Here is a 23,291-nt window from a genome sequence, read left to right on the forward strand (position 1 = left end):
CAACTGAGCTGGATGGTTCTTCATAATTTTATATAAGATTCATTAAACTTTTACGACACTGTAAAATATATATATATAAGCTTCTGCAACACCGCCCTTCCTCTCTCTTTCTTTAAACTTTCGTACTTAGCAGCAAGATTGTCGTAATTAGCTTGTACGACACTGTAATCTTGTTAATCAATTAGAACAACAGAGTTCAATTTGCAACACTGCCCTTCCTCGGTATTTGTTTTGTCGATACATGTTGAGGTTTAAGATTTGGCAAAATTTGTTGCGCTTGAAGTTAGTTGCTTTTGTTGGTTATAGAAGTTTTATTTTTGAATAGAGAACTATATTCAAAGTTGTTTACCCGGATGCTTCTCTTTAATACAATAATTATAATGATGCATGTTCTTCATTTGTTGAAGAGTGGACTTGGTAAAAATTCCGAACATCTCACTGCTAGTTCTGATAGAACCTATCCTTTGGAGCTTCTTCAACTTAATGCAAAGTGTCTAGCTGATATATTTTCTGACGATTCAAATATTCGATCGTACATCACTGTGAACCTTCGATTCCTTTTGTGCCCTGCATACTTATATTTTCTCATGTATGCTTGCTGATTTCCACTATGATTGATGATATACGAATGCTTGACTCAAAATTTAAAGTTTGGAATGAAAGTTAATGTATTATTTTTTATTTTGTTTGTATTAAAAATCCTACAAAAAAAAGAAAATAAAGTAAAAGAAATGAAAATTAAGAAAATGAAATGATTCTGAATATGTTGTTGGGTGTTTGTCTATAGTGGCGTTTGTCAAGAAAAAGCTCTGTATACGTGACCAATGGCAGCGTTTGTTAATATAAACGTCACTATATATGTAATCAATTACGGCATGATCTTTTGCAGCGTTTAGATAAAAAGGCCGCTATATAACATGACATTTTAACATGAACTTGCATATATGTTCACAAAAGCCACTAACTTTTGCGGTGCTGCCTTCACCGGTGTTTCTTGCGGTGCTCTTAATATCGTCGGGAGGGCTTTTAGCGGCGCTTAAAAACGCCACTATAAGACTAACAAACGTCGCTAAAAATTTATTTTGATGTAGTGGGGGAAGCCATTCTTTTTTTTAAATCATTTGTTAAATCGTGTACCTCATATGGTAGGGTCAGAGAGACTAGTCGTGTGTCATGAGTTTACCCCTATCTTAACAAGTTCAAGATTTGTTCATTTAGTTAAGAGAAGAATTATTGATTGTCACTATGGACTAGTTCAAGGTACGTTTACTAGTTCTTAAACAGCTTGTCTCGCTATTGCTCTTCATGTGTTTTAAAATTATTTTTTCAAAAGGATATTTCTTCCGCATTAGTGGGGAAAGTTAGTAATACTATAAAAAAATCTATCCCACATTGAAAAGGAATATACCTTTGAGAGAAATTAGATTGCACCCCATATGAATTGTGGAAATGGTATCTTCGAACCTACAATACCTGAAAGTGTGAGTGTCTTACCAAAATAAGATTTTCTGCTTTTAAGAAAACCATTACCTTCCTAATACCGTTGATGTTGTATTTATTGGTTATGCTACAAATAATGCTGCCGATAGATTTATTTCTTTTAATTTTTCCGAAGCATTACAAACAATTTTGGCGTATGATTGGTCACAGGTTTTGAAAAACTCATCTTGTTTGGTGTTTAACAAATTATTTGGACTGTTAGGGGCTCATTAACTTATATGCGCATTCTGTTTGACTCTGCATGCTACTTATGAATCTGATTTGTATTATGTGCTTTGTCACCTTATCTATAGAATTTTGCAACTGAGACTATACCTTGTGATTATGAACCTTTCATGTATGCCTATTATGCATATAAAACTCGTTTATCAATTTGTTTTGTTAATCAAAGTATTGATATCATACTTCTTGTCGTTTCTAATAATTGTGCTCGTTGTTTCTGATAGTGGTACGTATGTCTATTTTGTTAATTTTTTTTATCTTATATCCGTTTTACATCGGTTTAATCGTGCACCTTTTGATTACACATAACCTTTAACTTACTCCTCCAGTTATCTGTCCTTTTCAGATGGTTCGTGCTGTAATATAATGTACTCAGCATTCGAAAGATTTGGATCTTGGTTTTATACTTAAACAATTTAAATTTCTTTATTTTTACTTCAAATTTATGACGTGAGATAATAAACTGATTTTATGGATAATTAATTTTTCTGAAATAAATTTTTTAGTTTGTGTTTGTTATGTAATCCATTAGGTCACCCCGATAATTGATGTGACCTTTGTAATTTAATTGTAACATTTGACTCCGGTCCAGAGGGTTATAATATATGTAGTCTAAGTGGGAGATTAGTAGATAATATGAATATTATATATATATAAAGTAATAATTGTATGTTATTTAATATATCATATTGGTTAGTCCAAATTAAAAATGGTCTAATATAGTTAAGGTTGATTAGACTTTTATGATTAAATAGTATATGCATCACACTAGATATAAACCGGGGCAGTCAGGACGGATGCACTAAATTTCATAGGGATCAAATACAACCCATTATTTTGAGAAAGTAGTTAATCTAATTTAATGCCTTAAAGAAAAAATAAAAATAAAAAAATTGCATACCCATTATTTTTAACAAAAGACAATTAAAATTTTAGATTATCATTTTTAAATTTCTGGATCTGCCACTAGGGGTAGCTAGGAGCATCTATCTCTCTTGAAAATTTTAAACTATCATATAGTTTAGATTTTTTCTTTACATTTTCTATTGATAATACATTTTCGCCCCTAGAATCTTATAAACTTCTCCTCCTAAAAATTTAGAAGTTCACTCCCCTAACATAAAATCTCACGTCTCTCCTTGTATCACATATATTGTATACTAAAAAAATTGATTTCAAAATGATGATAGACTGATTATAAATTAAGATTAATAGGTAAAGTTATTTATAAGATTATGGTCAAGAAGATACACATGAGTTTATCTTTTATGATAATTGATTACTATTTTAACATTCTTTTAACATCAAAATTATTCTAAAAATGCTCTCTAAATTCTGGCCCATATGAACAGAATTTTTAGCTTGGCTCCTGCAGCAATTTTTCTTTAATTTGATATCAATGGCCCTTACTGAAACAAAGACTTACAAATTAATTTTGTTTTTTTCCTCACATAAATGGTTTTCCAGATGATGTGCATGGAGCATAATATAACCCTAAGAATAGTGATTCCATAAGAGCAATCCTTGCATTAAATTCTGAAATATATGATATATTATTTAACTTGAAAACAATGGGTTCTTTTTTTCCCCGGATTATGACCCGATTTTGGATTACATAAATGGTAGGGTAAACTATGTATTTACTCACTCAACTACCACTTTAGTTTTATTTTGGTCGCACAACTATTTAATTTAAAATTATATATAATGTTATGTTTTGGTTTCGTTTTAGTCATCCATCGTTAAAAATAAATAGACTGTTGATGTTACAAATTTTTATTTTTTCAATGATGACTTGGAATTATCTTATGGTGTCATATCAGCAGTACCATTAATTTTTTTAGTGGTGAGTGATCAAAATGAAACTAAAACATAATGTTAAGTGTGGTTTTGAAAAAGATATAGTTAGGTGACAAAAACAAAAACAAAGTGATAGTTGGATGACAAAATACATAGTTTACCCTAAATTGTAAGCCTTGTTATGACAATTAGAAGCCAAAGGAACTCGCAAAATCTTCCCATAAATTCTGTGCTTCCTCACCTTTATCTAACATGGTGCATAAAATAGCCTGTAGATATATATCAATGGGGGAAAAATGAAAAAACATCATTTGCTTAGAGAAAATGTGACTTATAAAGCTTATGAATTTACATAAATAAAGAACAAAAATCGGATTAGAAATCGAATTATCGTGACCATTAAATCATGGGTTCAATTGGTTTGATGTATTGAATTTGATAAGTGGATTTTAGAGGGGTGTAACCAACCTTGTAAAGAGTAGGCCGAACATCAAAATCCGAAATTTTTTGATCATGGCTGTTCATAAACTCATAAGCTTCTTCGTATTTCCCCTGTTTACAAATATTAATCGCACATTATCAAGGGAAAAAGACAAGAAGTTATAAAATTTTAATGCAGTTTCTGAAATACCTGACTGATCATAATTTCCACTAGTACCATGTTCATGTAATAAGCAGACTCAGGTTCCGACATTTCATATTTCTTGTATTCATTCTTCAACATGTACAGTGCTTCTTCAGGCAGGCCACGTTTCATTAGGCTCACGGCTTCTTTCTACAAAATTAAACCACAATGGCCTCAAAAGTGCTTAACAAGTGAACCCTGAACAGAGTATGTAAAGAAGTGAACCTTGAGCTGATCAATTTGATCCTTGGATGGAACCGAATGCCTCGGACCGGAGAAATGCGACCCCGGACTAATGTCCCTCACCCTTCTTCCCTCTTTTGAAGAAAGGCTCACCGTCACGTCCAGCAACGACTTGAGTGCCATTTTCCGTGGCGCCGGAGGAGCAATTTGCTGGAAAGATGGAGCTTTCTGATAAATCTGTTGCTTCGGACCGGCCATCGCTTTGAAGTTCATCTTACAGCCGCAGCCGATGATGCTTAGAGAACAAGCTAAAGCAAGAGACACCCCAACAGCCCCTCGAACAACTTTGGCACAGCCTTTTTCGTTTTCGGAAGGCTTCGATGAATTAGACCTGTCGAGTGCGAGAGGTCCCGGAGTATAGAACCGATGACGAGGCCTGTGGTTCATCATGAAACCATTCGAAACCGGAAAAGGACAGTTAAACCCGAAACGGAGTTTCGTAAATGTGGTGGGAGGAATTCGAAGGGAAATGCACGGCATAGGTCCGTAGCCAGGACAAAGTGCAGCCTCCATGAAGAATTTGGATTGAAATTAGAATACTTTTGTTTATTGATTGAGTTCTTTAACTATTAATGCAAGGTCATTGGTTTGAAGAACAATTCCTAAATAAAGAAGAGAAAACACTCAAAGCTTCAATATCCAATCTTTCAATGTTGTCAAGAAAGGCATCTGTTTGTTGCTTTACAGGGAAGTAATCTTTGTTTACTGGCAAGGCATCAGACAATATAAAAGTTTTTAGATTAAATTGCATGTTTAGTACCCTTACAATCACTTTTATTCCATTCCGGTCACCTAACTATTTTTTTTCAAAATCGTGCATAACATTTAGTTTTAGTTTCATTTTGGTCACCCGCCATTAAAAAATTAATGGTGATGTGTCACCATGATTATTGAAAAAATAAAAATAATTCTGTTAATTTTTTTTAACGGTGGGTGACTAAAATGAAATCAAAACTAAACGTTATGCATGATTTTGAAACAAAAAATAGTTAGGTGATCAAAATGGAACAAAAGTGATAGTTAGGGTGGTAAACGTATAGTTTACTCATTTTCTTTTAAAGAGACGGCTAAGGAATATTATAACTTGAGGACTATGTAGGGGATTATCTTTGCCCATCAAGCAAGCTAGAAATCAATATAATTTGATTTTTGATCACCTTCAATGGCCACATTTTTTCTGCAGTTATTTCAAAATACCCCTATCATCTTAATTTGATAAATCCTAAGCTCCATAGTATATATAACACTAATGCCTCTAATGGCAAACTCGATTCAAAAGATCAATTCAGTGAACAAATATAGAACAATAGCAGTGACAGCCACACCCTTCATCATCATCGGCGGTATTTGCATCGGTTTTGGATGGCGATATGCAAGTCGTGTATGGAATCGGAAACCGAAGCCGAATATCTCGAGGTCGATGTCGTTCGCAGCCCTCCATGGAGGTCAATTGGCATTCGAGAGACTGGTTGATTATCACAATCATGGGGGCAAGCCAACGAACGTAGAGGCTGATATTCAACAGCTGAAGGATTTACTTGGAGATGAACACCCTCGCTTCAAAGAACTTCAGGTTTGAAAAAAAAAACTTGTACAATTTAGTTCAACTCAATAATTTCATGGTTATGAAATTGAATTTTGTTATCGGAAAGCGAGTTCTTGGGAGGCTGGAAATGAGCAGAAAAGAAGATGAAGCAATGGAAGAGCTTAAAAAAGCATTGGAAAAGGCTCGGAAGGAAGTCAAATCACATGAAGCTTATGAGATTGAAATGTTGCTAGCGGAAATGTACATCTACAAGGTTTCGTCCTTAAATTTGTTTAATTTTATAACTTCTGCGACTATCTGCCATCGAAGTGACCAACTTGTTTGATTTGAAAATTTCTCTGTAGGGAGACCTTCAAAAGGCTTTGGACTGCAAATGCTTAAGAGAAGATGAGGGGGCTTCTGATGCACGGCGTCCTCTGTATAAGGTGATAAAAATGCTTATGCCCTATCCATAACTAACATCGATATTGCCATATGACCTTTCAAGGACAAATAATTCTAGGGTGAACTACGTACTTAGTCACTCACATATTTCGACGGTTTCGTTTTGATCACCTAACTATTTCCTTTTTAAAATCATATCTAATATTACTTTTTGTTCATCGGTCATTAAAAAATTAACAATGATACTAACATTTCACCATAAAATAATGTCATGGTCATCATTGAAAAAAAAATTATCACATTAGTACTTCTATTTTTTTAACGATGGATGACCAACACAAAACTAAGATGTAACTTTAGATATTATTATTTTTAAAAATAGTTGGATGATTAAAACGAAATCACATAATAGTTTAATAACTTAATGCGTAGTTTAGAAAAACAGAACAACTGACGTGGTGATTTTTTCCAATTATGATATGACATTACCTTATGGTGACATATGAGCATCATTGTTAATTTTTTAATAACGGATGATCACAACGTAAATTTAAATTTGATTTAAAAAAAATAGTTAGATAATCAAAATGAAATTACAAAAATAATTAAGTGATTAAATACATAATTTACCCATAATTTTAGCATGCTCATCTCAAATACCTACTTGTATCCAATACCACAACATGAATTAAAGTTGCATAGATTTTATTTATTTAATTTCCAATTCATAGAGTTTTAAATTTAATTAAAACCTCAATTGTTATTTTAATAGGTCCTAAGTTCGAGAACCATTTTAATGTCCATTGTCAAAAAATTAAAAAATTAAAACAAATACTATCACTTGTAATCATCCTAGATTAATTATAAAAAGTTACTGACACCTGTGGTAATGAATATTAAATTTGTAGGCTATTATTTCCTTGATGAACCAGAAAGAGCAAGAAGCCCGAACCAACTGGAAAGACTTTAAGGAGATTCAACACATGACAGTACCACCAAGTTTCTATGAAGAAGAGTTCACTGAATTTAAGAATGCAGTGAATCTGCTCAAACAAGATGTTGGTGCAGCAACTCAAGGCAAAAGAAAATAATTGTGTTCCGGTAATGGTTTCAACCCGAACAGAAGTGCTTCATAGCCCCTGTGCACTTTATTACACTATTTGAAGATTTGGGTTTCCAATATTTTCTATTACTTGGTATGATAAGGTGGGGTTATCCATTATGTGGCCTTGTAAGAAAATAACTTGTTCAAATAAAAAATAAGGTCGATACTAAACCCTGGATTCGTGCTGTTCAACGTTTCTCGAATCCTTAAGATTCAATTATATAAACAATCTCAAGTTCCATGTAATTGTATAAACAGTCCGTAAACAATGACGTAATTCAAAAGTACTAACGCACTTGAACCCAAAAAGTTGTTAAAATAGTACTGTTTCTTATAAAGATATTAAATTCAAACAATTATTTTCGTGAGTACGTGTATATTATCATTAATTAAAAATATTTTAAATATTTATTATTTCATAATCTCTTAAAACTATTAAAAAATATTAGTAATGCACTTTTGATTTCCTTTCGTTCATTAAAATAAAATAGAATTAAAAACAACAATTGTAGGCAGTTTAGTGGAGCGGGTTCCACGTCCATGGTGGTGGGCAGTGGCGGACGCACTAAGCCATCGTAGGGGTTAAATGTATCCCCATTATTTTAAAAAAGTGATTAAATTTAGTTTAATATGTTAATGAAAGAAGAAAAGAATTATAATTTTTGCATATTCATTATTTTTAAGAAAATAAAATTAAAATTTTAGATCCCTATTCTTAAATTTCTAAATTCGCTACTGGTGGTGGGATGAGAACGAAAATTTGATTCACTATGGGTGGTAAGATAAGTATGAATATGATATTATATTCGTCTCAATTTTACTCGTCTCGCATCATTGTTTGCATTTAAATACTATGTATAGATTTTATTTTTTAAATTTTATGAACTCGTGTTGAATTTATATTTTTTTAGAGACGGCTCTATCTTTTAAAATCAGATGATATTATTATCTATAATTTTATCATATTTTGTTGATCATCAACCATAAATCTATCGACTATAATTTTCTATCTAAATTAAAATGAATGCATCACTTACATCCGTCATAATACTAGCGCTCATCAACAATGACATTTTATATCGAATTCTATTTAAATTTTTACCAGAATCACTAATTTCCATTTTCTAGTCTCCCCACAAGAAAAGCATTTTAAAAGTTTTAATATCTCTTAAAACAACAAGCATTGGATGCATAAATAAATGCCGCTAACATAAAACGAATGGAAATTTTCTGCTCCTTTTGGTGTCTCTACTGATGCCTCTCCAATAACATATTCACACATGGATCGATTATTAATTTATTAAATATATTATAATCGTTAATAAATTTACTGTCAATTCACCGTTAACACTAAAAAGAACAATCTTCCGCAGCTAAACACCAGATGCAGCGTTCCCTGTCTTCCTTTCCTCTTTCTCTGTACTTCATCAAATAGATCCTTACTTTTATCCCCAATGTCCTCTTCCTCCCCAACCTATCTCACTGACTTAGGCCTCGGTTACTCCATCGTCACCGCCATAGGTTTCCTCGTCCTCCTCTCCACCATCCTCCTCGCTTTCTACATCTGCTACCGCTCCTCCGTTTCGCCTCGCGCTCTCTCCCAATCTCACCGTCATTGTTGCCAACTCCGATGGAATCATACTCCTGAGAATTGTTTTCGTTGTCGAGGACGAAAACAGTGAAATATCATGGCCGGTCTTGGTCTCGAGCAAGCAATTATAAATTCTTACCCAAGGTTCCAGTTCATTTAAGACTCGACCGCCGCGGGTTCTAGTAACTTGAACACAACGTGCTCGATTTGCTTGTGTTGAAACTCAACGGGTCTTGTTCCCTTTGTCGGAACTCGTTGTTACACCACTTTCCACTCCGTTGTAGGAAGTTGTATTATTATCTCAGTTCGCGGTTGATAGTATTCTAAATCGATAATATTTTTTTGTTAATTCTTCGATATTGTAGATTTATTGCTGTTAATTGATTGTATTATATTTATTTTTGTGTATGATCTTACTTTTTAGAATTAACAAGAAAAATAACACATTCTGCATTTTTATTATTATTTGGTCACGGCTAAAGACATAGTCACGACTCTGGACATGACACGGTTTGACGTGATAATTTCTAGAAGGTTCAATCAACAGTAGTTTTCTAAAAGATATAATCAGCACTTTTTTGAAAGGTGGACAGGAAGAGATATCTTAAGAAATTTAAAGTTTGAATTTGAATAGAACATTTGAAATTTTATGTAGTATTATTTTTATTTCATGTTTATCTCAAAGATTTTAGCTTAAATATTTTAAGATTTATATTTTATTTTATCTTTGTTTTTAGTATTTTAGTTTAAATAATTTAAGTATTTTCATTAGATATTATATCTTTATTTAGGAATTATATTTTCTTATTTTTAGGATTTTGAAGGTTATAAATACCTTTTTAGTGTAAGCCTAGAAACACGTTCAAAAAATCATTCTTCTTATTTCTCTAAATTTTAATAAAAAAATTTCTTTTCTTTTTCGAAGCTCTTCTTTATTTTATTTTTATTTTTAAAGATGCTAAGTATGATTGTCATACTTAGTTAATTTTTTCATAATCAAAGTCTGAAGTGATGACTCAATCCCTATTTTGAGGATTGAAAAGCACCAAAATAACTTCAAGTTATTTTCTCAATTTTCTAGAGGAATAAGATTAGTATCGACCTATCTTTTTAAATTCAAAATGCTTTTTAATAAAAAAGTCGACGTTGGTTCGAAAGTTATTCTTATTTACAGTTGGGAGGGAGAATCGGCTGGTAGCAAGTTCGACTTTCTGTGAACACACTTAGCGGTGGTTTGCTAAGGGAAATTGAGATCAGACTAGATTCTCATTGAGGCAACATAGTCCGAGTCGGGTTTTTTTCCAGATTTATAAAACAGGTTGGTGCTAACGACGATAATCGTAGTTAGTCTCCATAAAAGATTGATATCAAAAAATAGATTTTAGTTTATCGGTTCACAAGAGAGAAAAACAAGTTACAGGGGTTGGACCCTGTAGATTGTAACCGACAAATAGCCGAAGCAAAAATCTATTTCGACTATCAACAAGAATTTGAGGCAAAGCTGAAGTGCGATGCTAATTTCACTATAATTTTCTCTTTATCTCAATCTCTTTAAATTATTTATTTAATTATTTTCTTTTATTTTAAAAACAACTTTTAAAATCCCTTATTTAATTTCATCCAAAACTCTACCTTATCTACTCTACCTTATCTCATCATTTTCTAAATCAGGAAGTTCATTTCATCAGAAACACCAGAGTCCCTGTGGACTGGCCATGCTTTATTACGCTAATCTATCTCTTTATTTATTTATTTATTTTTAAGAAGTCATAATTATTTTGACAGTAAAATGACACCTGACATCTGAAGGAGTAGATGACTTTTAGGGGAAACAAGAGTATTTAGTTTGCCGGATGCTTTACGTGCAGAGTATGAAATTAGTTACGGGATTTGTTCCATAAATTATATGCTCTTAACTTAAATTTTGAAATGAATAATTTGCAGCTATGTTTATGTTCTTTGATTATTTCACCCCTTTGACATCAAATAAAATACCAACAGCTAAAATCTGATGAGGCAACGGAGTAGAATTCGAGAGTATATCAGAGGTTGAAGAGTACTTGAGATACTCATGAATGGATTGGGGAAGAAGATGACATTGGGAGTGAAGGTAAGGATCCATTTGATGAAGTACCGGAAAAGAGAAAAGGAAGACAGTGGACGCTGCATTTGGTGTTTAGCTGTGAAAGATTGTTTTTTAGAATTAACGGTGGATTAAATTTATTAACATTTACAATATATTTAATAAATTAATAATTGATCCATGTGTCAATATGTTATTAGAGGAGCACCAATACAGATACCAAATGGGGCAAAAGATTTTCATTCACATAAAACATGCAAATATTACAATTTTTTAAAACAAATTACAAACAATACTTAAAATATATAAAAACAAACAAAAATATCCTCAAACATGAATAATAAAAAAAGAAAATATAAAGTTTAAAATTGTCTAACTCTCGGCAAAAGTGGCTACGTATAAGGAAACTTGACTCGATCGCTTCAATCTGTATTGCAAGGAAGAAAGAAGTACCGAACAACAACATGGCATCAAAGCAAATAGAAAGTCACCGAGAAGGTGCGGAGATCTACAATGAACCGAGTGTTTGCAGGCAAAAAGTGGAAGAACTCCTGGACCAATGCCACATTCCCAAAGGGCTTATGCCTTTGACCAACCTGGTGGAGCTTGGTCACAACAACAGCTCAGGCTTCATCTGGCTGAAACAGGCCAAGGCCACCAAGTATAAATTCAAGGAGCTCGGTGCCACCTCGTACGGTCCCGAGATCACGGCATTCATCAAAGATAGGGAGTTGAAGAGCTTGACGGGTATTAAAAGCAAGGAGATGATTATTTGGGTTACACTTGCTCATGTTACTGTGGATGATAGTGAAGATCCTGGCAAAATCACTTTCTCTACTACTATGGGACTCTCCAAGACCTATCCACTCACTGCAATTGAAGATGATCCCAAGGAGATGAAATGAGGTTTTCTTCTCCTTCCTTCTTTTAATCATATGGAATAAAGATTGCATAATGTAACGTATCTTTGTGAATTTGTGTTGTTTGTTTGGGACTAATAAGAATATATATGTCTCTCATTTGGTTTATATATATTTCACATTCAATTCTTTGCTTTATAAATAAAAGAAAATGTGTGAAAGAAGAAGGAAATGCCAACGCTCTTAGCACCATTGAGGTTACCCTAGGGAATGTATAGAGGAGATTGGAGGGACTTGATCATTGTTTCAAGGCAATCTACTCAAAAACCATTCAAGTTTTTAAACATTTGCACCAAATATGATGCATTCTAGATCACTGTCTCGGATTATTTGCATTCACTGCATTATGGAAACATCTCGGAGACGGTGGGGTGCATATATAAGCAAATTTTGATGGAGCTAATCTTTATATAAAAACTTTTATGGATACATCTTCAGGGATAAACGTTTGGTTCAGCACTTTCAGCAAGGCTTTACAATAATCATACAATGTACCTCCGAGTTCATCAGTAGATCTAGTATAATCACATTTTTTTTATATAAAATTTAAATTAAATAATTAAAAATAATAATTTGAGGTAATATATATTTATATAAATATAAAATTTTCCTTCCACCATAATGTGTTAAATAATATAACTTTATAAATTAATTTTTGGGTAAACTACGTGTTTAGTATTCCAACTATCATTTTTGTTCTATTTGGTCAACCAACTATTATTTTTTTAAACCCAGATCTATAGTTATATTTTAGTTTCATTTTGGTCATTCACAGTTAAAAAAAATAGCATAATTGCTAATGTGGAATTTTGAAAAAAATTAATGATGATGCGACATTACCTTATGGTGATACGTTTGCATCACCATTAATTTTTTAACAGTGGATGACCATCATGAAACCAAAACGTAAAGTTTGATATGATTTTGGAACAAAATATAGTTGAATGACCATAACATAACACAAGTGATAGTTGAAGTATTAAACGTGTAGTTTACCTAATTTTTTGGTACTATGGATTTTAATAGTGCTCAACTAGAAGAGCTATAGTGACACAGAAGAGATACAAGTGGAACTTTTACTTAAAAAGAGATCCTGGTTTGCCTCTCTTCCCTCGTCTAAACTTAAAAAAAAATAGAGTAAAAGGAGCTAAAGAGAGAAGCTGAAAGCCTTTACCAAAGAGAAGATGACAGAAAGCTGTTCAAGTAGCAAATGGGTCTTACTTTTGATGCTTATATTTGGTCATTTCTCTTCTATTTCACTGGCTCAAGATGGTACTTACTCTTTATCTCTTTCTCCATTCTCAATCTGCTCTTGGTTTCATATTTGCTGCAACTTAGTTGAGTTATGCTGCATGGGTTTTTGTCATGCTCCATATCTGTTCATTACATAAAGAGCTCTAATTACAAGTTAAATTGGTTATAATAAGTTGATTATGTTTAAAAGCCTTATTTCTTCAATTCTTTGTCATTCTCTGCAAATTCCTACATGAATTTCCTGCAAAGATTCTAATCTCTTCTTCTTCCCTTTCCTGCAAATTCTAATCACCTTCATTAACCGTTTATTGTATAATTTCAGTAAATACTAAAGACTGAGCTTCAATGGAGTCTGTGTTGAGATTTGTACAACTCTAAGTTTGTTTGAATTTTAATTATAAGTCTAAAGGTGGGCCTTAAGTATCTCCCAACTCCCAAGGACCTTAATCTTTTGCTTCTTTTTTCTTGCTCGTCTTAATTCAAAGTGTTTCAATGGAGGCTGGTAATAATTTCAAATATGATCTAAATAAAAACACTGCACCAAAATTATTCGAGACATTAGATGAATTCTTTTCCCCAGTCATTGTCGCCTACATTACGAATCATCCATGTGGGGTTGTAGCATTTTGCACAGGCCCAAAGTTACATTATTAATCAATAGGGTAAACTACACATTTAGTTCCTTAAATATCACTCCAGTTCTATTTTAGTTACCAAACTATCTTTTTTAAAAGTATACCTAACGTTTAGTTTTGATTTCATTTTTATCATTCACTGTTAAAAAATCAACTATGATTTGATGTATCATAAAATAATATCACATTATCATTAAAAAGAAATAAAAATGTCACATCAATATTCAACTAATTTTTTTATGGTGTATGACTAAAATGAAATCAAAACGTAAAGTTATGTATGATTTAAAAAAATTGGGTGACCAAAACAAAACAAAATTAATAGTTACTAAAGACATACTTTACCCTAACCAATAATATAGATTCTCTTTTTTCCAATCGAATAATTCTAATTTGACATTACATAGTTCTACTGTAAGAAGAGGGTTATTTACCTTTGAAGTAAGAAAAGTTGGTAAACTAATGAAAGACAATGTCAAAAAGTTAACTTGTTGAGGGTAAATGATTTTGACAAATGGGTGCTTAAGGTGACCGAAATGACCAAAGAGGGTCAATTACACCAAAATATCTATTCTTTCTCTCCTTAATATAACAAACGACAAGGGTTCTTTCGACAAATCCTTTTCCATTTTTGTAGAGAATCCCAAATTTCCAGCTAAGTTGTGTCTCACGGTCATGATACAAACCAAACCCTTCTACTTAGGGGATGGTGTAAGAAAGTGAGATAGATGAACCGGTGGGGTAGGGGCTCACACGGTTAGGTCAAGCTGGTAGCTGGTTCATGTTGGGCTGGGACCAGTCTCACATCAATCACTTCATTTTTTTGTCCGTGTTTGAAAATGAAAGCTTCTTCTTTTTTGTCTGCATGCAATGTTTGGCGTATCGTATTCTCTAGGAAATTTCTTTCTTTATCAGGGTATGAACTATCCTTTCAGCGTGAGGCTAGTAAATAAGATGAGGTTATCCCAAAACTTGTTTTTTTTCCCGAGCTAATAGATTTTTGGTTGCAAATGTCATGCATGAATTCCATCAGCCACACGTTGAGTTATAAATCAGGGTAAAGTAAACAAATGGTTACCACTATTGAACGTTATTTTGTTGAGTATTTCAAATGGTCATTAGATTATTTATATGTTCTAATTTTATTATTTTCTGTTAAAAAATTAGTAGCCGTATGAGATGGACGTTAACATGTTTATTATGATATGATAAAATCTGATTCTAGAACTCTTTGATTTGTATTATGTGGATCGATTCTCCATTTACATTATATCGTTGAGTTAGTGTTTAAAACATTATATCATCAAGTCAGTATTTGAAAGTAACGACGGTAGCAATAGACATTATTAAAATATAATTTTATCATATCCTGATTAGACGGTCATTAATTTTTTAACGAAAAAAAGATAAACTTGAAACATAAAAATAATTGAATAATTATTTTATAAGTTTTAATAATTAAAGAACTTAATAAAATAACATTCTATATCTAAAGAATTATTTTATGATTTATAATAGTCCGAGAATTTAATAAATAGGTATAGTACTTTACCCTTGAAAGCAATACAAGAAAAAAGATGGGTCGGTGATAATTTTTACTTTTGTTTGGTAGGAAACTGCACAAATATTTGTCTGATATTTTGATGGGCGAACTGAGAGATTTACCGAGCATCAGCAAAATTTTCTCGACAGTGAAACATTTCTGCTATTGTACTTATTTTCTCAAATCTTTATGTCGTCAATCCTATCCGCACATGTGCTGATAATCATACTTGTCATTGGTAATAATTAATGGGGTTATGTAATCAAATATCATGGACAATAATTTTTACCAAATGTTAAACAGAAAACAAAATTACATTGCATTTATTGTATAGGGCTGGTGGTAAATGGTGATTTCGAGACACGTCCATTGAACGGCTTCCCGAGTGAGGCAATAACGGATGGGCCCGTTGAGATCCCTAGCTGGAGATCAATCGGCACGGTGGAGCTGGTGGCGTCTGGGGAAAAAGTGGGTGGCGGGATGGTGCTCATTGTTCCCCGAGGCACACATGCCGTTAGATTAGGCAACGACGCGGAGATCAGCCAGGAACTGACGGTGGAGAAAGGATCATCCTATGCTGTTACTTTCAGTGCGGCACGCACTTGCGCGCAGATGGAGTCATTGAACGTGTCGGTTCCTCCAGCATCGCAGACAGTTGATCTCCAAACACTGTACAACGTGCAAGGCTGGGACCCTTACTCGATTTCTTTTGCGGCGGCGGAGGAGAAAGTGCGGTTGAGTTTTAGGAACCCGGGAATGGAAGATGACCCGGAATGTGGACCTATCATTGATGATATTGCCATCAAGAAACTCCAAGTTCCTCATAAACCAAAAGGTAAATTGATTTTTGTTTTTTCTTCTTCCCTTCGGCTCCCATTAAACGTCTTGCATATATCCTTAGAACCAAAACCCAATGAATATAAATAAAAAATGTAGGATATATCAAGACTATATTTTAGATATGAAAGTGTACTTGAATTAATTAACGTTTAAAATTTGAGTATTTCTTTATTATGATCTTATGATAAGATATATCTTCTATTATTGTAAAAACTATTTGATAATATAAGAGTAATATAAGTCGACATATTTCTTGAAAATTAGTACCTCTTCATATAGAATGAATATCAAATCAATATATTAAGTATTTATATTTTTTTTATCAAATTATAAATACATTTTATGATATATATAATTTAATACCTACAATACATATGTAACATAATTAATTATTTAATTTTATGTTATGTTTTATAATAATATTCTACATTATATATATGTGTCTACGATGATAGATTTTAATCCAATAATATATGCATATGATCTCAGATAATGCAGTAGTTAACAGTGGCTTTGAGTTCGGTCCTTGGATGTTCCAAAACGTATCTCTTGGAGTCCTACTCCCAACCAATCTCGATGAAGAAACTTCCCCAGTACCAGGATGGATGGTCGAATCGATCAGGGCGGTCCGATACATAGACTCCAACCATTACGCTGTCCCGGAGGGCAAACGTGCGGTCGAGTTGGTCTCGGGCAAGGAAGGCATCATTTCTCAAATGGTGGAAACCAAAGCAGACAAACTATACAGCTTAAGCTTTTCTTTGGGGCATGCTAGGGACAAGTGCAAGGAACCACTTGCTGTTATGGCCTTTGCAGGAGATCAGGCCCAGAGTTTTCATTACACGCCTGTATCAAACTCCACCTTCCAGGTCGCTAGTGTTAACTTCACTGCCAGGGCTGAGAGGACACGAATCGCGTTCTACAGTGTTTATTACAATACAAGAAGCGATGACATAAGCTCCCTATGCGGTCCGGTTGTGGATGATGTTCGAGTCTGGTTTTCAGGGTGCAGTAGAAACGAGGAGGTTCGAGTATTGTTTGGGATTGGACTCTTTTGGGCTTACTTTCTGGTTTTGGGTTAGAATTGGGAAAGTTGTGTTCTTTTTATATATTTGCTTTCGAAGGATGAAATATGTAATATCTCATGTATTCTACTGTATCGTGGTGTCTTGTTTATGAGTTTTGGTTCGAGAAATGAGATCATTTTCAAATTTGCATTGGTATTACATCAAAGTTAGCCAAATATGAAGACTTAATTCCACTGATTTTAATCAGTAGAATTTCTGTTTTCGTTTTGATTTTTACATTCCAGCCGTTGTGAAGTCATCATAATGGCGTTTAACCTTTCAAGATGGAAACTAGACGTTTTCAGTGCACAACCCTTTTATGATCATTATTATCTGCTCGTCAATAAAGAGTGCGGCGTTTATTCAGAAATTTGGATAAGGTGGGCCACGTTTTGTGAGGAAAACCTTGTAGCCATCTCTAGGACTAATTGTGGGAGTATAGATGATTTCATCTCAGCTGTCGGCCCGATCCCTCTTGAAATCCAGCAACGTCACGAACATGGCGATGAAAAGAACCAGATGGTTCAGTGCGTATCTTTGTCCCACACACTGGTGTGCACCAGCCCCGAAAGCCAGGTAGTTCCTTCTGAATATCACCTCCTCCTGCCTTTTGTCGAAGAATCGCTCCGGTTCGAAACGGTCGGCCTCCGTGAACCCTTGGAATGACGACTCGTAAACCGATGGGAACACGATTGTTCCTTTCGGAATTGTGTATGACTCGGTTAGCTGAAATTCCTTTACAATGTGCGGGACTAATGTCACCGGCGGACGGTAACTGACCACCTCATGCGCCACCGCTTGTGTATACTTCATTTCCCTTAGTTTCTCTGCCGTGATCAAAGCATCCGATTCCGAACACTATATCCTCAAAACTTCGTCCCTGACTTTTTGGAGAACATCGGGATGAGAGTCGAGGTGTGTCACCGTCGAGAATTTAAATAGCGTTCGCAGTCTTGTTTATCGCGATTGTAGACATAACGGATGTCATCGCAGTTAATGCAGGTGTCGCGATCGTGAATTTTTTTAAAATTTCGTATAATTTATCCTAAAATATAATAATTATAATTATAATGTAAAAGAGTGACCAAAATAATAGTAATCTGAAAGTTTAATGAATAAATTGAAAAAATTTAAAGTTCAATGAATAATATAACAACATAAAAAAAATAAAAAAATTAAGTGATGATTTATGAAATAAAATAACGATCATTATTGCAATTATTAGAATTTCTGGTCGCCGCCCATAGGAGCTACCACGTCAAGACATCTTGGGCGGCCAACAGAAAATCAAATAGGTAACTCCCGATTTCTTCATCTGTTGAGTGCGGCGGAGTTGTTTTGGACTCAACGGTGACCCGAACAAATCCTTGCATCCAAAAATAGATTAAACAACAAGGCTCGTCACCTTCAAGCATTCTCGTTTTACTTTGAGAAACGCAATCGATAAGCATTTTGACCATCCGCTGACAGCGCAGCTTCGCCTTTTGAAACGCGAAACCGGGCAGATCAAACGGGATCGTCATTAAGCCCGCGTTGAAATCATTATAGTCGACCCTGAATCTCTCGCGAGCTTCACTCGATAAATACCTGCCGACGAACTCCGTTTGAGAAGTTTCGAGGTTCAAGTCACGAACAAAAAGCCGGAGAGGAATACCCTCGGCCGGCGACGCTTCCGAGAGACGCTCCAAGGATTCTAAATGTTTAAGAATGATGAGCTGCTGAAGCTCGGTGTAGGTTGACAGTTCTCTGGGAGTGAAATTAGGAGCGATATGAGAGCGGAGATCTTTGTGATCTTGTCCAGTCAAAAAAATCATGTTATGTTCGCCAAAGAATTTTTTACCGAAGGGATGTCCGATGGGTACGAAAGCATCGAATCGGACGTTGGCGAAGATAAGGTGAGAAAGCTCGGTATCTTTGACAAAGACGATGAATTGACCCAGAACGTAATTAACACAAAATCCAACAGAAGAGACAACTGAGTTTGAACTTGCCAGAACTTGGTGGGATTTGTGATTAATGAAATCGCATTTCCTACAAAAGGAAAAATTAAGTGTGGACCAGGTGCATTTCGCTTTCTTTTTAAATCTAAGATTTGTTCCCAGGAAAGAATACAAAAGTGAAAGGTGACACAATGGATAAAATACGGAACTAAAGGTAAACAATGGATAAAATGGGATTCATCCTTTTTCTTATTCCCCCCAACCCAACCCAGCCCAGCCCACCCCAGCCCACCCCAGCCCACCCCAGCCCAGCCCAGCCCACCCCACCCCAACCCACCCCAAAGGAGGAGAGAACGAAAGATTTGTGGTTAAGAGATCATTGAAAAGGCGTTTAAATAAGAGGTGTGAGAACTGATGTCAAATAAATATTTAGCAAGCATCATAAAGTATATAAATAGTATGCAAATAGATATCGTATTATTGAGTCCATCAACTATAAAAAATTATAAAATAGTTCTTTAACTATAGATATTGTTTTGTTGAATTCATCGATTACATAGAGTTGTTTTGTTGAACCTCTAGAATATTAAAAGTTATAAAATAATCAATCAACTATTTATAAATTCTAAACTCATTCTTTTTTATTAAAATATTGACGATCCTTTGAGTTTAACGTTAATTTGCTAACTGATATCAATAAATTTTGATTCAATAATTGTTTGAATTGTATAATTGTTTGAACTATATAGTTGTTTGAGAGTGTGAGATTAAATTTTATCATATTACAATTAGCATGTTAACGTCCAGCTCAGACGTACATTAATTTTTTAACGAAAAATATGAGTTTGAAACATATGAATAGTTAGGTGACCATTTTGTAACTTTTGGTAGTTGGTGGACTCAACAAAGAAGTGTCATGTACTCGAGGGACTATTTTATAATTTTTAATAATTAGGGGACTCAACAAAATAGTATCATATAGTTAGGGGGCCATTTATGTACTTCACCCTTTAATTAAACAGACGATCAATGTCATCTTCTCAAAAATTCTAAAATACTTGTTAATATAGGTAAAAATCGATTACAACTTAAAATCTTATCAAGAGTGTAACTTTTTAGTTTTGACAAAGTAACATTTTAAGTTGTAACTAAAAATGTTATATTCTTAATAACATTTTCTGTTATGATAACATACATTTTCAGTTACGAGTGTTAAACTCCCTGTAATGTAAATTTTCGGTTGCGATAATTTTTTTTACAAATTTGTATACTTTCTTATGTTAAATATGATAATATTTTATATTGAAAATCATCTTAAATTAATCTTATATTAGGTTGTAGCAAAAAATAACTACCTTTTAGCATTGAATGCTCACATCCTGACATCTATGATGCTCAAACTCGGGTCCTCAAGAATAATAATAATTCTTTTACCACTAAGGCCCCTTAATTCGTGCAACTACCTAGTTCGTGCAACTACCTAGTTTATATTTCCAATATAACCTTAAAAGTTTAAATTTTCAGCTTTTGTTATGAAATATTAAATTTTAAGTAAAATTATATTGTTATCATCAATTATTTAATTTTTATTAGATTTTAAATTAATATACATACATATATATAATTATGTAGTACTTACTTTTATTAATATTCAAATTGATTGTTAAATATAAGCTGATAGAAAATTAATTTTCAGCATAACCTTAAAAGTTAAATTTCAGTTTTTGTTATGATAAAATAATTTTTAAGTGGAATTATATTTTTTATCCTCAATTATTTAATTTTAATTAGTTTTTAGTTTAATATGTATACATATATAATTATATATTAATTATTTTTATTAATATTCAAATTGATTGTTAGATATAAGTTGATGGAACTTTAAAGACTCTTATGTATAATCACCTAAATGTTTTTATTTAATTTATAAAATAATATATTTCCTACAATATATATGTTGAGTACACAATTATTTTATTTTAAATTTATTTCAATTTTTTATGAATATGTAATGATTATGTTTATATTTTTATCATAATTTTAAGTTGCTTTATTTGACATATTGTAATGTTAATGAATTTAGATATTAAATAAGTCAACTTATTTTCAATTTAAAATACCATATCTAAAATATATATTTTATCTTTTCAAAACTATTTTTAGAAGTAATATCAAACATTAAAATCTTAATCTCAAATTTTAAAAATATTTTTTAAAATCACTTTTTGACATCACTTTTCAAAATAACTTCTAAAAATAATTTCAAGTTACTTTATAATTAATTTATGAAATTATAAAAAAATTATATAAAATTATTATTATTATTGTTTGAAATTTAAGATGAAATATAAATATTAATTTACAAAATTATATATACATATGATTTTAGTTTGATTTAATTTAAATTTATAAATAATTTTATGTTTTTACATTTTATATGTATAAACGATATATTTATTTAATATTAAAATGAATACATTTATTTTCAAAATATATAAAATTAAATCAAAATTATAAATATATAATTAAATTAAAATTATGCATATGATTGAACCCTTAAGTAGTCTCCATTGTTAAATGACATTTTTTCTCTAATGATCTAGATTCAAGTAGCTTACTTTACAGGATACATGAATTTAGATCTACAACTTTTATTTTTTAAAAAAACTATAGATATAAATAGATTGAATTTTTTGAATTATGACAACTAAATTTCATTAATAAAAACAATAGAATAAATCAAAATTACAAAGCATCTAAAGAGAAAATAGAGACAATAATCACCAAAAAACTCAAACATAAAATAAAAGTAGTAAACTCAAAGATAAAAAAAAAATGAAATCTTCCATTAAAAATGACGTCCAACATCAAAAGAACTCAGTAACCTTCATAAAACTTCTTATCTCTGTCGAACGAGACGTTTTACAAGTGATAAACAAGTGTTAAGCGTACAAAACAATTTGACAGACTATTTTTCTACACAGTTTTGATTATACCGATAAACCAAATAGAAAACAAATTTCGTATATTTTTATTTCACTCTGAAAGAGATAAATTTTTAAAATTTAGATTCAACCCATATATTTTTATTTTCATACAATTTAGTTCTAAAATTAGAAAATGAAATAAAACCATCCTCATCTATAACGATTTTATAAAAAATGTTCACAATTGTCGATAACTTTGTTGCGTGCCGTAACATGATCCTCATTTCCCTAAATAATTTCATATGATTTATTTTTCTTTAAGTTTTCTAACATCATTAGTTATTGATTTAACCTAGATAATTTCATATAATTTCATTCTTATTTGATTGAACCATCCCATTTTGACGACTTTTCCAATCACAGCCGTTATATACCTAAATAGTGCCTTAGAATAGTATTTATAGGTTATCTTGGTCATCGAACCCATACGATTACTTGAGAGGGGTGTTTTTCTGAGGTTGAAAGAAAACCAACTCCATAATTATACTGTAAGATAGTTTATGTATATTGTCCAAGGTCTCTCAATTAGAATGTGAGCATAATTTTTTTCGTTTTCGAACTTGATCAGATTATAGTTATTTTTGACCTGAAATTGGGCTTGCGGTTGCGATAGCATACAGATGCAATTCACTAGTGTTGGATAACCTATTGAACATCCAAGGGGTCAAACAATAACCGTGCGCCCCATACTATAATCAATTCTGTCATTGTTGGTCCGCTAGTATCGATTACATAATCTTGTTCCAAGATCTCAACTTCGGCAGATTGTTTGGATGCACCTAGAAATACCCCAGGATAGGTTTTCTTGGACTGCCTTGAAGAACTTATTCTAGGATATTATTTTCACCACAAAGACCATCTATCAGTTGGGTTTCCTCTTCTTCCATCACCGCCGAGTTGTTGGAAATCTTTGTTCTTGACTTTCTTTGTTGCACGTTCTTCCTCCGTTCTAGGATCTGAGGGCTCACCAATGGGATTTTCTCCCCACATAGTCACTTCTTCACTG

The 23,291-nt window shown here is 32.7% G+C and overlaps 4 protein-coding genes and 1 pseudogene across 5 annotated transcripts; 3 read left to right on the forward strand and 2 right to left on the reverse strand.

The window, feature by feature from the left end:
* Positions 1-3,710: 3,710 nt before the first annotated feature.
* LOC120119246 lies at positions 3,711-4,907 on the reverse strand. The gene is made up of 4 exons (XM_039139088.1): positions 4,373-4,907; positions 4,154-4,297; positions 3,991-4,074; positions 3,711-3,791 (listed from the first exon to the last, which is right to left on the reverse strand). Exons 1-4 carry the CDS (start codon positions 4,901-4,903, stop codon positions 3,711-3,713), a joined length of 840 nt encoding a protein of 279 aa, XP_038995019.1. The 5' UTR covers positions 4,904-4,907.
* A 723-nt stretch (positions 4,908-5,630) lies between these two features.
* Positions 5,631-7,415, forward strand: LOC120119861. The gene is made up of 4 exons (XM_039139662.1): positions 5,631-5,963; positions 6,043-6,189; positions 6,281-6,361; positions 7,229-7,415. Exons 1-4 carry the CDS (start codon positions 5,640-5,642, stop codon positions 7,409-7,411), a joined length of 735 nt encoding a protein of 244 aa, XP_038995593.1. The 5' UTR covers positions 5,631-5,639; the 3' UTR covers positions 7,412-7,415.
* A 4,148-nt stretch (positions 7,416-11,563) lies between these two features.
* On the forward strand, positions 11,564-12,004 carry LOC120119247. Its single transcript, XM_039139090.1, has one exon. It carries the CDS (start codon positions 11,564-11,566, stop codon positions 12,002-12,004), a length of 441 nt encoding a protein of 146 aa, XP_038995021.1.
* Positions 12,005-13,132: 1,128 nt separating this feature from the next.
* Positions 13,133-17,502, forward strand: LOC120119403. 2 transcript variants are annotated; one of them, XM_039139212.1, is made up of 3 exons: positions 13,133-13,291; positions 15,786-16,286; positions 16,781-17,502. In XM_039139212.1, exons 1-3 carry the CDS (start codon positions 13,204-13,206, stop codon positions 17,371-17,373), a joined length of 1,182 nt encoding a protein of 393 aa, XP_038995143.1. In that variant the 5' UTR covers positions 13,133-13,203; the 3' UTR covers positions 17,374-17,502. The 2 variants fall into 2 exon arrangements, with proteins under 2 accessions (XP_038995143.1, XP_038995142.1); XM_039139211.1 differs by lacking the exon at positions 13,133-13,291 and adding an exon at positions 15,525-15,654.
* A 1,106-nt stretch (positions 17,503-18,608) lies between these two features.
* LOC120119248 lies at positions 18,609-23,275 on the reverse strand (annotated as a pseudogene).
* Between the last annotated feature and the right edge of the window lie 16 nt (positions 23,276-23,291).

The sequence above is a fragment of the Hibiscus syriacus genome, unplaced genomic scaffold (genome assembly GCF_006381635.1).
Source record: "Hibiscus syriacus cultivar Baekdansim isolate YM2019G1 unplaced genomic scaffold, ASM638163v2 tig00110332_pilon, whole genome shotgun sequence".
Lineage (NCBI taxonomy): Eukaryota > Viridiplantae > Streptophyta > Magnoliopsida > Malvales > Malvaceae > Hibiscus > Hibiscus syriacus.